Source organism: Aphidius gifuensis, linkage group LG3, assembly GCF_014905175.1.
Source record: "Aphidius gifuensis isolate YNYX2018 linkage group LG3, ASM1490517v1, whole genome shotgun sequence".
NCBI classification, from domain to species: Eukaryota; Metazoa; Arthropoda; class Insecta; order Hymenoptera; family Braconidae; genus Aphidius; species Aphidius gifuensis.
In genome coordinates this window covers 16756887-16773445 of record NC_057790.1, presented here as the reverse complement: position 1 = coordinate 16773445, position 16559 = coordinate 16756887, and the positions used below count along the sequence as shown (strand labels likewise).

General features: G+C 25.1%; 2 protein-coding genes across 3 annotated transcripts; one reads left to right on the top strand and one right to left on the bottom strand.

Moving 5' to 3' along the window:
• The first annotated feature begins 133 nt into the window (after window positions 1–133).
• LOC122852185 (nuclear factor related to kappa-B-binding protein) lies at window positions 134–6748 on the top strand. The gene is made up of 4 exons (XM_044151820.1): window positions 134–615; window positions 692–967; window positions 1042–5322; window positions 5408–6748. The coding sequence occupies exons 1-4, from the start codon at window positions 610–612 to the stop codon at window positions 5912–5914; spliced, it is 5070 nt and encodes a 1689-aa protein (XP_044007755.1). The 5' UTR covers window positions 134–609; the 3' UTR covers window positions 5915–6748.
• Window positions 6026–15747, bottom strand: LOC122852186 (inositol-trisphosphate 3-kinase A-like). 2 transcript variants are annotated; one of them, XM_044151821.1, is made up of 5 exons: window positions 14927–15747; window positions 14069–14399; window positions 13770–13986; window positions 7870–7950; window positions 6026–7775 (listed from the first exon to the last, which is right to left on the bottom strand). In XM_044151821.1, the coding sequence occupies exons 1-5, from the start codon at window positions 15237–15239 to the stop codon at window positions 6867–6869; spliced, it is 1851 nt and encodes a 616-aa protein (XP_044007756.1). In that variant the 5' UTR covers window positions 15240–15747; the 3' UTR covers window positions 6026–6866. The 2 variants fall into 2 exon arrangements, with proteins under 2 accessions (XP_044007756.1, XP_044007757.1); XM_044151822.1 differs by lacking the exons at window positions 13770–13986; window positions 14069–14399; window positions 14927–15747 and adding an exon at window positions 8033–10044 and having other exon boundaries at window positions 6027–7775.
• Window positions 15748–16559: the final 812 nt, after the last annotated feature.

Here is a 16559-nt window from a genome sequence, read left to right as displayed (position 1 = left end):
TCATTTACTGTTTTATACATAGTATACTACTCTGTATACAACTCTGCATTGAGTATGCATACCGTTTTATTTCTAAAAATTATTAAGTATAAATTACGGTTTTTTATATTGGTAAAAATAACTCAACATTATTTATAAATAGCAAACATTAAGTCAAATAAATACACATGAAATTAATCGAAATTATATATGTACATAAGAAAATTAAAAGATAAAAAAAAAAAATTATATTTATCAAAGTTATGAAGATATTGCTTTAAAATAATTAAGTTAATTACCATGACAAAATTAATTGTTAAAAAAAATTAATAAATTATATATATTTATTAAATAACAAAAATAATCTGTGATTGACAGTTTGCATTTGTATCCTTGACCAGTGTAATAATATTGTCATTCAACAATATAATTAAAATAAAAAAAAACAATAATAGTAACTAAGTAACTATTAATTATTATTGTAAAAACATTAATATTGTGTATTTTAAAAGTGTAAATTATCCTGTTTTATTAAACAATAATTAATTTGTTGTATAAAACAAAAAAAATAAATAAATAAATAAAAATCAACAATTAAAAATATTTTTTTGTGTAATCAAATAAGTGAATATGGAGGTTAGTTGATATATTTAAAAAAAATATACATAATGATACTATAAATAACTAATTGTATTTTTTAAATTTAAATTAGATTGATGAATGTTCAGCTGGAGGTGAATCATTAAGTGAAGATGAAGCTGATGATGATTTAATGAATGGATCAAAAACAAATAGTAGTAGTTCAAGTTCAAGTGGTAGTTGTTCATCATCAGATTGTCTTGATGATAGTGGTGATGAGCATGATACTAATGATGATTCAGAAACACATAGTTCTGATAATATTGATGATGATGAAGATGATGAGGATGATGAGGATGATGATAATCAATCAGATCAAAATGTACCTGATGAATCTATTGATAAAGTTGTAAGTAATAAATAATACATGTAACATTATTCTTATATGCTATTTAATGTTAATTATTAATATTTAAATTTTAGAGATGGGAAACATGTGTTGCTGCTGGTGTAAAAATAAAATTACCTCAAGATTTTTGTGAGCATGAATCAGTATTTAATGAATTACTTGATTTTACAAAAATATGGGATAATACATTGACTATTGAACAAAAAGAATCACTAATGAAATATTTACCAAAATTACCAGATGATAATAATACTATTGAGGAGCATGAAAAATCATTAAAAATGTTATTTGAAAAAAAAAATGAAAGATTTGGTGTATCATCATTGGATGTATTTAAAAATCATTTATCAGCTGGTCATTATCGTCCAGATATAAGACGTATGCGTAGATTAGTACGTAAAGCACAACAAAGACGTTTAATATTTGAAAATCGTAAACGTACATATGAACTTGCTGATCAATTATTTAAATCACGTGATAATTTATTAACAAATGCATATAAACAAGGTTTTAATCAACCAATAGCATATCGTACAATGTCAAAATTACACTGGAGAAAACCACATCCAGCTGTTGTTGAAGAAAAAACACAAATACGTTATATAGATGAATTAAATTCATTACATTCGGAACTTGGTTTATCACGTCTTGCTGATACAACATCTGAAAATGATGAAAATTATCCAGATTATCAAAGTTCAATTATAAAACCAAAGAAAAAACGTAAAATACAAATTGGTAATCAATCATTTTGTCAACGTATTAATAATAATAATAATTTTAATAATAATATTAATAATGATGATGATATAAGACCTGTATATTCAACACTTCAACGTATGGATTATCGTACTAATACAAATTTTATGATACGTGAAATAACAGATGAACGTTATAAAACAATGCTTATAACACACAGAAGAAGAAGATTACGACGTGATATACATCCAGAATTAAATACAGAAGGTATTGCATTATCTGATTTAAGTCAACGTGCACAAGTTGGACAAAAACAAAAAATAAGTGGTAATAATAATCGTATTAATACAGCTAAAAAACGTATTAAAATTGAACCATGTCTTCCATCAACAACACAAAAATTATCAACAACACCAATTAAAATTGAAGCTAATAATGAACATATACAAAATTCACAAGATATTTTAACATCATCAATATTTTCAGCAAATAAAATTTCACCACCAGTAAATTCATTAATGTCAATTAAATCAGAACCAATTGATAATTTTGAATTTCCACAAACACCGAAGAAAAAATTATTCAATCAAACAACACAAAAAATCATAAAAACATGTGAAATAAAACAAGAAAATGAAGAATTTATTGATACTAATAATAAATTAGATTATTCACAGTCATTTATTGATGAGAATCATCATCATTATCATCAACAAATTATTGATAGTGAAATAGATATAAAAGAAGAATTAGGAATTCATAAAAAAGAACTTGATTTAGAAAATATTGATATGATGCAAATACCAATTCAACTTGATGATGGTATTGATATATTAGACAGTGTTAATTGTGAAAATGAACAAATGTTATTAATTCCAAAAAAAGAAGAATTATTTTCACATGATTCAAATGATATTACGGCAAATGTTAATTTTGATTTAATGCAAGAAACACATACATGTTTTTTTTCACTTTTACGTGATGCATTTATGTCAAGAAGAGAATATAGAATGTCAATTGCTGAAGTTAAAGCAGCAGTAACACTTTGGCAAGGTAATCCAATATCACCATTAAATGATTGGTATTCATTTGCATCATCATGGACAAATTTAGTTCCTATAGCACTTGGTTATCTTGCTGGTGAATTAATTAATTCACAAAAAATTGATTTACAACAACAAGATATAGATCAAGAACTTGTACCATATCTTGAAAATAAGGGTAAAGGAATTTATGCATGGATTGGAGCTGGAAGAGATACTGATGCACATTTGACAGTAATATGTAATCGTTTCTTATTGAATAAAGATTCTTTAGGTCCACCAGTGATTAATCAAGTTATAAATACAGTACCTGTTACAGTACCAATGTCAATGCCAGTTACACCATTAAAAACAATTTCAGTTTCACAAATTTCATTAACAAATAATGCTAATGGAAGTATAACAAGTGTTCCAATAAGATGTGCAAGTCCAATTGTTGAAACAGTATCAAATGATGTTGGTGCTTTCGCCACAGTTATTGAATGTGAACCACCAAAAGCTCTATGGCCAACTGAGTGGAAAGTACGTTTATCAACATTAGAAGAAAAAGAAGAATTTCGAAGACAAGAAAGACTACGTTATGCAGCTCCTCATAAAGCATTTACATATAGAATGCATAATTATGCCTCTGTGGTTGGTCCTGTTAAAGGTATTTATCAGCATAATGTAAGTTCTGGCTCAACAAAACCACGTGGTCACTCACTTTTAGTACCTGAAAGACCAAATTTTGTGACAATACTTGCATTAGTTCGTGATGCAACAGCAAGATTACCAAATGGTGAAGGTACACGTGCAGATATTTGTATGCTTTTAAAAGATTCACAGTATATTAAAGATCATGCTGATCAAGTTGGTAATGACAAAGATAATTATCTTAATTCAGTTGTATCTGGTGCACTTGATAGACTTCATTATGAGGCAGATCCTTGTGTAAGATTTTATCCAAAAAGAAAAGAGTGGCTGTATTTGCATCGTGCAAGATCAGAATCTGAATTTGAAATGTTTCATCAACAGCTTCAAGGTGTTGCTAAAAATAAGAAAAATGTTGGTGGATCATCGAGAAATAAATCACATCAATCAAGTCCAAAAGTTGCTAATGGTCGAGAACCATCACCAAGTGGAATAATAAAAGAAGGAACTATTAAAAAAGAAAGAAAAACAGTTCAAATACAGCCACAGTCTGTTGTTAAAAAAGAAATACAAATATGTAAGTTACCAGATGATAAATCACATGTCAATCAAATTATTGGAAAAGAAATATCAGTTCCAATGACAGCAATACCAAGTTCACCAATAACAACACCAGTTGCAATAACACACACGACATCACATCCAGTTTTAACTTCATCAGCACCAATTGAAAAAGAAAAATTCATACCAATTGAGACTAAAATTCAATTGCAACCACAACCACAACCACAACAGCAACAGCAACAGCAGCAGCAACAACAACAACAACAACAACAGCAGCAGCAACAACTTCAACAGCAGCAACAACAACTGCAACAGCAACAACAACAACAACAACAACAACAACAACAACAACAACAACAACAACAGCAACAGCAACAACAACAACTTCAGCAGCAACTGCAACAACAGCAACAACAGCTACAACCACCAACAGTTGTTACAACGACACCATTAAAAAAAATTGGAATGAACTTTACAAATAAACCTCTTACAGTCGTCAAAACAAATGCATCACAAAGTCTATTACAATCAAATCAACATTTTCCACATCATCAAATACAAGTATCAACATCAGCCGGTTTACAGACAATAAGATTATCAGGCCATTCAGTTTTACACTCAGCACAACCAGTATCAACATCAACAACTACTGGTAATTCATCAGCAAGAGTTGCAACTATATTTCAAAATGCCAAATTACCTGGTACAATTGTTGCACATCAAGCTGGTAAAAGTATTCTTCAAACATCAAATATTAAACTACAGAATTTAACAGCAACAACAGTAGCAGCAACAACAACTACAACAACAGCAACAACGACAACAACATCATCAACAGCAACGACAACAATTGCAACAACAGCAACAACAACGTCAACGATAAATACCACAGCAGCAGCAACAACAACAACAACAACAGCACAATCACAATCACAAACACAAACAACACAGTCACATGTTTTACCAGGAAAAACATTGCTTGCACCACAAATGAAATTTGTTTCACCTGGACAAATTAAATCCTTATTAACAGGTCATGGCTTACAAGGACAAACAATTTTTATAAAACAATCATCACCATCAATTGGTCAAGCACAAAATACACAACAATTAAAAACACAACAATTACAAGGACAATCACAACAACAAACAACACAACAAGGACAAACAATTCAGACACCTGGAATGCAAAAAATTATTGCACAAATTGGTGGTAAACCAATATCTGTACAAATTCAAAGTCCATATCATCAACAACAACAACAGAAAATATTAGCAAAAGTTTTAACAGGTACTGGTGGACAAATAATTTCTATGGAAAGTTTATTAGCACAAAAAGGTTTTAAACTTGCAACAACAACAGGTGGAGTTGCACAACTTAATCGACAAGGAAAACAAATTATTCAAACACAGTATCAGGTAAATTAAAATTAATTTTTGTTTTTATTTTAAAAGCGAAAAAAAAAAACAAATAAAATAATTAATTTAATATATTTTTAATTAGGTGGTTACTCAAGGACAAGCTGCAGGTCAGACAAAATTAATATCAAATAATTCACAACAATCTGGTTCTGGTGGACAAACAGTTAGAATGATTACAGCTCAATTAGCTGGTAAACCACTTGTATTATCAAGTAATAAAAGTGTTGGTGTTGGTATTAATCAAAGTGGTGGAATGGTACTTGCAAAACAACCATCTGGTCAACAAGGTCAAGGTGGACAGCAACCAATTATTTTGCCAAGTCAATTGCTCAATCTTAAAACACTACATGGTCTTAAAGTTATTCCAACAACAGCTGGATTAAAAACTGGTGCTACTGTTTATGCTAGAGTTATTGCACCAACATCATTATCAACAACACAAACAACAAATGTACAACATGTACAACAAGTACAACAAGTACAAGTGCAACAGCAACAACAACAAGTACAACAGCAACAACAACAACAACAACAACAACAACAATCTCATCAAACATCATCACGAAATACAACATTCAATGCTCCATGAATATTTTTTTATATTTATTTTTTCACAAAAAAATATTATAAAATTAATATTAAAAATTTCCTTATTATTTATCAACAACAATTAAACAAAAATAGTGAAAAAATAAAGTTAATTTTTTTTTCCTTTTTATTATATATAATATATATTTTTTTTTTTTTTTTTTTTTAAATAATGATTGATGATAATTTAATAACAAACGTATGAATGCGCTTTGGATATACAAAATACATGTCTCATTATCAGAGACAAATTAAGAAAATGTTTATTTCAAAATATATAAATAAAATCTTATATCTAAGTAGTTAATTAAATTAATAAAAATTAGAAGAAAATATTAATAATGTAATAATAATAATTAAAAAAAAAACTGTACATGTGAATTTTAAATCTTTTTTTTTTTTCATTTTAGTTTGGAAAAATAGCTACACAATAAGATTTATATATATAAAAAAAAAAAAGTATATTGGTTTCGAAATATTAAGTTACAGTCTTTATTGAGGATTTATTTAATTTTTTTTTTTCTCTTTTTGCATACCTCATAAGTCTGGCAACGTTATTATTAGCTGCCATGTCTTTGGTCTCATTTATTTATGTAAATATTTATTAGAAAAAAAAGTGGTAAAAATATGTTACAATTTTTTTTTTTTTCTTGAATACCTATTTATCAGGATTTTAATTATTATCTATTAATCGAACTACTGAGTTTACGCACCTGGTTAACTTAATTTTCAATCAACACAAAAAGTCGATTATCGTTATTATTTTCTCATTTTTTTTTTTGTTTTAATAATTATTATATAATAAATAGCTTAAAATCTATCGAACTAATGAGTTTACGTACTCTTTGTTTTATCAAATAGTATTTATGTTTTATAATTAATTATTATTATTTGTTTATAAAAATTTAATATATTTAAAAAAAACTCAATACTAATTTATATCTATTTTTTTATTACGTTTCAGAGTTACGTATGTCTTCAAAAATATCAATAAGATTATTGACACCAATGAGATAACCATCCTCATGATTACCAACTTGCCATTCTGCATCATGTTCAATTTTTTTAAGATGTGATGGTAATGGTAGTGTTTTAGCAAAATCAATCATCCAAATACCAGCATTTTTATTATCATGAACAAATAATAAACTTGAACCAACAACTTCATGTGATGCAAAAAATGGTGATGCTTTTAATGTTGCTTTTATTGCTTTTAAACGTTGTAAATATTTACCAATAGCATGAGGATAATTTATAACAAAACGTTTTATTGTTTCAGTAACTTGTTCTCTTGATCTTGTTGTTTTAAAATCTTTTGATGAATTACCATGTGATAATTTTATTCCTTCTACTCTAAAACCAAGTGTTGCTGTACTTGATATTGTTTCTCTCCATACCATATAACGTGGTTTAGTAACTGCTTGTAAACGTCTTTCTTCAGTATTTGGTGCTGTTGGATCAACTTGTATCATTTTATCATACATATCTTTACGTAATTTTGGACGTTCTTTTGCTTTAGCAAGTTCAGATTCAAGATATGTTCTTACACCAACTTTACAATCCATTACACATGGTTGATCAAAATCACCAAGTAAATCTTGTAATTGAAGATATGAGGCAATAATTGGTCTTTTGGATGATTCATCTGTTGATGATGTATTATTTGTATTTGATACTTGTTGATTTCTATCTTCTTCAGATTCTCGAACATCTAGAATACCTTTAAATTCAGGTACATAAGGCCTTAAAATATCATGCATCAATAAACGAAAACATGATTCTTCTTGTGGACATAATTTTTTTAATATTGTACCAGGTGTTGGACCTGCTCGAAAATTACCCTGGTGACCTGCTAATTGTACCTTTAATCATAACAAACAATTAGAAATCATTTATTAGTATCATTTATATTTAGTTTTTTGAAAAAAAAAATAATATATTTTTGATAAAATTTACCCATGGATAACGATGTTTTTTGTATGTTTGAAAAAATGGTGTCCATTGAACAATATTTCTTAATTTTCTCCATCCAGAACTCTGTAACAATAATAGAAAAAAAAAACAGATTAATTAAAATCAATTGTTAATCAAAATCCATTAAATCATTAATAAATTTCACCTTTGGTAAAAGTTTAAAATCATTTAATACATTAATTTGTGGTTCATCTGATCTATCAGATTCCCATTCAGAGCTAAGATCATCGCCACTTGGCTCACCCCATTCAAGACCAGATGGATAATTAATTTGTGGTACATCAAGTAATTTAATATACTGTCTGTATCCTAAATTTGTTTTATCATTATCACAATTATAATTAAATCTATTATCATTTATTAAATTAATTTTATCATTTAAATTAATAGAATTTAAACGTGGTACTGGTGATGGACTTCTTGATGATGATGATGATTGTCGATCAATTGTTATTGAATGTCTTCTTGAATTTCTACGTATTTTTGAACGTGTTATACGTTTTTGTCGGACAATTAATCTATTATCACTCAATGGATCATCTTCATGATGACTACCACAATCACTCAAACTTGCTTTTGTACAAATTATTTTAGGTATCGTTATGTCAAATGTTCTTTGCATTTTTATTTTGTTTTTTTTTTTTTTTTCTTGTGCAATGTTTATCCACGTGCCTCTCTTATCAATCAAACGTCTCACTTTTTATTATTTTTTCTTTTGCAAATATATTTACTTTGCTTCTCTCTTTTTTATTTTTTTTAAATGCTTTACTTTTTATTTATTTTAAATTTATATCTCTTGTATTATTTATTATATCAATATTTAACAAATTTTTATTTATTTAAAATTCTTCTTTTTTTTTTTTTATTTATCATTCTTGATAATTTTAAAAAATTTTATTTAGGCCGATGGAAAGCGATTTTTTGTCGTGTGCCACTTTTGATTCGACCTGTCTCAGTGCCATATCCCAATAACTCGTGTTGTATATACTGTCTCACTACTTGTTGAGGAAATTTTATTTATTTATTTATTTTTTATTTTTTTTTTTCATACACATACACGTCACGTGATATCTTATGTATTACGTAAATGAAGAATCAACTCGTGCACAAAAAGAAATTTAACTTTATATGGTTTTAAAGTTTTTTTTTTTTTTTAAATACAAACAAAAAAAAAAAAATGACTCAATTAATATTATTATAAATTATTTTTTTATACTCAAATAACATTGAGAGATATTTAAGCTTGATATTAATAGTAGATGATAAAATATGATACTTGAAATAATAAAAAATAATTTGAAAAATATTTTATAAAGTTAAACAACAAGCTTATTGAAGAATGAAGTTCAAACTGATCAAGTGTATTTTATTTAATGCGTGTGATGCTCGATGAGTTTTGTTGAGCACGTTATCGTCTTTCAATTCACATTCAGCTTAAAATTGTGTTGATGACGTTACTGATGGTATGGGAGGGACAAAAATTGCTTTCAGTGGAAAGTCTGTGTTCTCAAGATATAAAAAAAAAAAATTTTAAAAAAAAAAAAAAAAACCCAACTGTTACGAACAAATATAATCATAAAGGTTTTTTTTTTCATTATTTTTTTACATACTCATCAAGTTTATTTTTGTGGAGTAATATGATTATCTCAGTGAGTTATTTCTGATCGTCATTGTCATCATGATGACTTATCACAACTCTTGAATTTTTTTATTATTACTGAGTTTTTAATTTTCTTCTTTTTATCATTTTTTTTAACTCTAATTGGTCATGATTTTAAGATGATTCTTTATGTACTTGTTACAATCCAGGCATAAATTTTATATTGACAATGAGACACTTGGTAAATTTATTACGCAAGTGGTTTTTTTTTCTTTTCGAAATATTTCAGTAATTTTTTTTATTACTATAAAAATGTATTTTTGATTATTATTATTATTTCAAGTTTGTTAATAATACTGATGGGTTTTGTAGGCAGACGTTTATGTGCGTCATTGGATGTCATCGAATAATAATTAACCCACGCATTAATTTATTCGTGACCTACGCACATATATACCATATTAAACAATCAATTTTTACATTGATAACATTATCACAATATTTCACTATTTTTTTTACAATTATTATGTTCGTTTTTCATCAACAATATGTGTATATATTTTTTTATAAATCAATTTTTTTATTCGCATTTTATTATCAATTATATTATAAAAATAAAACGTTGATGATTTTTTTTTCTGCTTTTTTTGAATATAAATTAATAAATGAATGAAAAAATATTTTATCTTGAAATATTCATTTATAACAAGCAAGAATTTATTGAGTATGAGAAGATACGTGTGATCTTCATTGTAAACAGACAGACGTTTCAATAATTTTTGCGGTCAATTCAATTGAACTTGAATATACTTACTCAAATTTCATACACAAGATTATTTTTTATTTTTCGTTCAAGTAATATTGCATAATACTGATAATTTTACAATTTTTATTACAAAAAAATATGAGAATCATTTAAAAATATTTTGAGCAATAATAAATTAATTGAATACATTTCATTTTAATAATTTTAAAATGTTTGTTGTTTTTTTTTTTTTTGTTTTTACGAGGAAAAAATGTGAATAATAATTTCAATAATCATTGAAAAAAATATTAAATTACAATAAATTAAGTATAAAAATAGAATATTTTAATTATAATAAAATTATTGAATGTCAAATAATATAAATTAATCATTAAACACCTTCACAGTTTATTATAAAAATAAAAATATAAAAACAATTGTCAATTGAGATAAAATTGAAAATAATCATTCAGTGAAATGAATTGATATTTTTTAATTAATTCGTTATCAAGGTTATTCAAATTAATGATTCATTTATTTATTTATTTATTACACTTAATGATTTTAATATTAAAAATTAATAAAATTATTATTAAAGTGTATTTAATTTTATAATTAATTTATTGTGATTTTATTTTTTATCAATTTTATATTGTATTACTACTACCAAGTTATTTAAAAATGAAAAAAAAAAAACTAGATCTTAATGAGACCACAAAACAACTCTCAACACAGCCGGTCTCTCTGTACCAATTAGTTTTTTATGCAATATTGCCTCAAAGCAATTTTTTTTTTTTAAATTCCATTTGATCAATTTGGAGCCTCTTAGAAATTAACAAAATAAAATAAGCATTGCTTATTTTTTTATTTTTTTTTTTATATTTAAATAAAAAATAAGACTCGAAAAAATGTTAAATTATTACAAAATAATAAATTAAATAACTAATCATATAATTATTTATATTTATTGATGGTTTTAAATAAATTATATTTTAATAAATGATAGGTCAATGCCACCAGTCGAAATATCGAATAAAAAAAAATATCAAGGTTATTAATAATCTGACACATTTTTATTTTTATATCCTAATATGCTCGAGGCAATTGAAAAGAAAGAAAAAAAAAAATCGAAAAAGCTGTGCAAATAAACATCAAACGTGGCCCAAAAAAAAAAAAAAAAAGAAAAAAAATTTATCTGCAAAATCTCGACTGTTTAATCAGTGACACCAACAACGAATAAAAATTATTTATTAATTTCCGTTCTAAATAAAAATCTTTAGCCTTCGAAATATACTGAAGATAATTTAAAATTAAAAATTATTTTAATATAATTTTATTATCATTTTTATTCTACCTTTTTTTGTCCACATGTTGGTATATAACGTTGATGTTTATCAACAATGCCAAGAAGACAATCATCACATTTACAATAATGATTATCTGTTGAATCAGTTGATCTGATTGAACTAAATGTACTTGCTGATGTTTGACTATCAACTGAATTTGTTCTTAATAATGTTAAATGACAATTTGATTTATTAATATCAGGATCCAAACTGTGTCTTTCCATTTTAGCTAGTAATAATTGTTCCATTAAATTTAAACTTGGTGATGTTGGTGTTGAGGGTTGTGATACCCTTGAACACTTTGGTGGTAATCCAACATCGTCATGCATCATATTGTTATTCTCCATTTTGTAACAAATAAATTTACTCCCAAGTTTATTTAAAATGTTTCACGTGAATTGTACTATTTTTTCTTTTTTAATTTTGCATTATCTTTTTACTATTACTATTCATAATAAAAAACATTAAGTATCTTAATTTAATTCAAATACAGATATTCTAAAAATGAAAAATATTAATATTTCAACTTCCTGTATCTCTCTCACGTGTATATTTTAAATCAGGGCCGTATTAAATACAACAAAAAAAAATGAATAAATAAATACTTTGACGTCAACTTAAAAACGATAATTTTAAATATAAAGAATCCCACAAATGTCCTTCATAATTAGTTGAATTATCATGTAATTTTTTTCAAGCAACACATTCAACACTAATCACTTGAATATTTTAAATATCCACACTATAACTTTTAATAAAATAAACAAATATATCATCACATTATTGTGTGTGTTTTTAAGATGAAATTTTTTTGATAAAATATTAAATAAAATAGACTGGCTATGATGAGACGTAGAAGAGACTAAAAGTCTGGTATTTTTGTCTCGTGACTTCCTACGCAATAACTATCAAATTGAATGTTGTTTTACTGTCATTATACACCCGCCTTGTTTCCTCTGTATAATAATAAATATATATTTTATTTTAATACATTCTCTATTCAATGCTACGAGACAATAATATAATATTCCAGTTAAAAGAGATCACTGATCTTATCAATTTCGATTATTTCTATATAATCAAATTGAAAATAAAATATAAATATTTCTCGGTGAAAATTTTTAATATTTAGAGTCAATGAACGCTTGGAATATCATGAAGAATCATCAAATAAATTTGATACAAGTTTTTTATTTTAGTCTTGAATGCACACTGTCACTAAAAAATTATTTCTTTATTTCTTTTTGGTAATTAATGATTTGTTTACGTTCTATATTATTACGTGATTTTAATTGATTATTAATTAATCATTGACGTGTTGTTTATACAAGATGATAATTTAAAAATTGTTGAATTATGGATATTTAGATTATAAGTATTAATGGAAAAGCACTGGATTGATGCAATGACTTTTATGACTAACTCCAGTTGATGCACAATTTCAACTACCAGTTTCCCCCATATGTTTCTGATCATTACCCAAGAAACTTGAACGAGATTTTTTCTTTTTTTTTCAACTATGATCTTTTTTTTTTTACGTTTGTAAACCAAGCACGTGCTTAAATACTTTTTGGAATTTTATTTTTCCTTCATGCAACTAGTGTAGAAATTTTATTTTCTTTATAATTTTTTTTTGTTTTAAAATTCATTGATATTTAAATGTAATATATTTGTAATGATTAATGATCTTAGTGACGATGCAGTTTTATTTTCTCTTTTGTATTTGGCATGAATGTTTTTTCTTTTAAACGAATAATTTTATTGCAAAATAAAATACAAAATGAAAATGATGATAATCAAAATTCTTTAGAATATTTCCTATTTCATGATTATGAAATTTAATGTGGGTAGTTTTTTCTTTTAGCCTAAGGGCTAGAAATTTTTTTTAATTTTTAATATCACAGATAAATTATTAACTTGGTAATAACTTGACTCAAGTAAATTGAGTTATTAGAATGAAAAAAAAAGGCTAAACTATTTACCGAGTTTACAAGAAAAAAAAATTACCATATATTTGTTGAAATCAATTGAAATTTTAGTCAATTAAGAAACAACGTCAATTAAAAAAAAAAAATTACTGTGATAAATAAACATTTAAAAATCAATTTCACAATAAAATTTTATAATTATTTTATAATATTATATAAATAATTATTAATAAATTAAATAATAATAAATTTTTTTTACTCACTGTTTGTTTTTTTAATGGTTGTAATTCTGTAACTTCAAACTCATCACCACTTAAACTGGAATTTGTTGAACAATCAGATATTTTTCGATTAAATGGAATATTTAAAAACTCTGAATTACAATTAATTTCATCATCATAATTATCATTATGTTTGCTGGTGTATGGATTTGGTGTTGCAAGACATGAATTTCTTCTATTTGAATTATCATTTATAATTCTTAAATAAAAATAAAAAATATACAGTTAGTTTTGTAAACAATATTTGATGTTTTTAAATTATTAATTATGATAATATTTACCGGCTATTGATGCCGGATGTTCCATTAATACATGCACAGCATGAGTCTGAATGACGTCGTTGGCCACAAACTTTAAGTAATTGACTTGTCACGTCATTGAATTCTCTAATATCGTCACAATCTAGACATGAACAACTACTTGCTTGGCTTGTTGAACCACTTGTTCTTTCCTCATACATTTCCAATGATGCCTCATTACGTTCAAATTTTTCTTCAAGATATGAATAATCAGAGTAATCACTTACAACAACACTTGGTGTTCTCCAATATCTTGGTCGTTCTTCATTAGAATCACACTCACTTTTTTCACCATTATTTACATTTTCCCAACCTGGAAAATTAATCATATTAATTCAACACCTCATCATCACATTAATCATCTTGATAAAAAAACAATAAATTACTGCAAAAAAAAAACGTCAGTCAGGTTTGATAAAAAAAGAGTATAAAGTCATATAAAATTTATATTAAAAATAAATATATAATAATAATATCAATAATAACAAGATAATATAAACATTATCAGTTGTGACGTTAGTTGACAAAACATAAATCATGATAATACTATAGTCAAAGCATTGATGATTATTTTTTTTTTTTTGTTGTTTAAAGTGATGTATTAAAAATACAATAGTGAGCAACAATTTATACTATAAAAGTTAAATCATTTGACTGAAATCAAAGTCAATTATTCAATTATTCTGTTAAGTTAAAAATGACAATTGAATGGTTGTCATTCATAAATAGAAATATAAAAAATATAAAGCAATTTTTATTGAATGAAAAAAACAAAACAAAAGGAATCAATATATTTTTTTATTATTTAATATAGTTATGATTATTGTAATTTATAAATACCTTTGGATTGATCGTCATCACTTAAAACAGCACTATCTGAACTGCTTGATCGAGTTATTTTATTTTTGAATTTATCATCATTTGGCCAAAGAGTATTTTTTGATGTATCTTCATCACAATTTGATGTTTCAATATTCCAACATGTTGTAAATTTTTTAATATTTTTATCAACATTATCAACAGATATTCCTTCATCTGTTTGTGAACTTTTACTGTGACTTCTACTTACAACAGGCATCATCATATTAAATTCATTTGTTTCACTTGTAACTGTGTCGTCAGTTGAATTTATTTCTGATGTTTTTGATTTCATTTTATAATCATTTGTATATGTTAATTAAATTAATATTGATTTTAATATTTAACAATTCATGTATCATAATATACTTATACTTTTTTGTGTCAAGTTAATTCTTGATGTATATTTGTTGAATTTGTGTCAAGAGAAAAAGTTCAAAAAGTAGAAATACGAGGTCAAAGAAAAAAAATAAAATAAAATACTCACACAATTAATTTTAATACAAGTATTTACTCATTAATTTTGATGATTTTATATAAATAATAATAATGTATTGACAATCAAAAAACCATTGAAAATACTGTTTATTATAATATTATTTTTTTTTTATTTATTATAAATATTTTTATTTTGCTGGATGATATTTAATTCAAACAGGTAAATAATAATGTTTGTGAGTAACTGTATATCCACCTAACACTCGTCAACAAATAGCAACACCCAGTTTTCCTACTATTATTTTATTTATTTTTTTTTTTTCTTGATCAAAGTGGGAATGATTTGAGGCCTCCAGGACACGAGCTGATCACGGATCTTCATTAAATAAAATTAGGTTCTCTGTAATGTCAGTACGCATGTGCAGTTAAGGCTTTTTTACACAAATAAATTATTAAATTATTAAAAACAATTAGAACAAATTGAAATAGATAATGTTAAATTACATTAACTATAATCTTTTTTTTATTTTTATCAAGTTTTTATTATTTATTTAATTTATATATCATTTTATTGATATGTTTAATGCAAAAATATAAAAAGTATAATAATGTAAATAATTTGTACTTCATAATAAATGTAAATTTATTTTATTATTATTATTGATTATTAATTGTTAATAAGTATTAATCAATAATTAAATTATTTATAATCATTAATAAATCATTCAAATGTTCCCGGTCATTTCGAATCGACAGAATAGCCAACTGATTAAAATAAAAATTACTAAACAACAATGAATTTACAAAATAAAAAACAATTGTAATTTGTAATGAAAACTGATAGTAAAATTAATAAATATAAATAAAAATATTTAAAATACTTTTTAATTAACAAAATATTAAAATTTTAAATGCAAAATTAGCAATTGTTTATAAATAAAGGCTTTTTTACACAAACGCGATTTTAACTGTCAAAATAATAATTAAGGTCAAGCTAGGTTTACAAACAGTGCCTTATAATTATAATCATAACCTTTAATTGTCAACGAGAGTTTGTTTATAGTTTTTGTTAATAGTTATTATTAATATTAATATTATTATGAAATACAAAATATGTTATGCAAAAAATGCACTAATTAATAAATTTTTTATTAAATAATTTTTTAACTTTTAATTA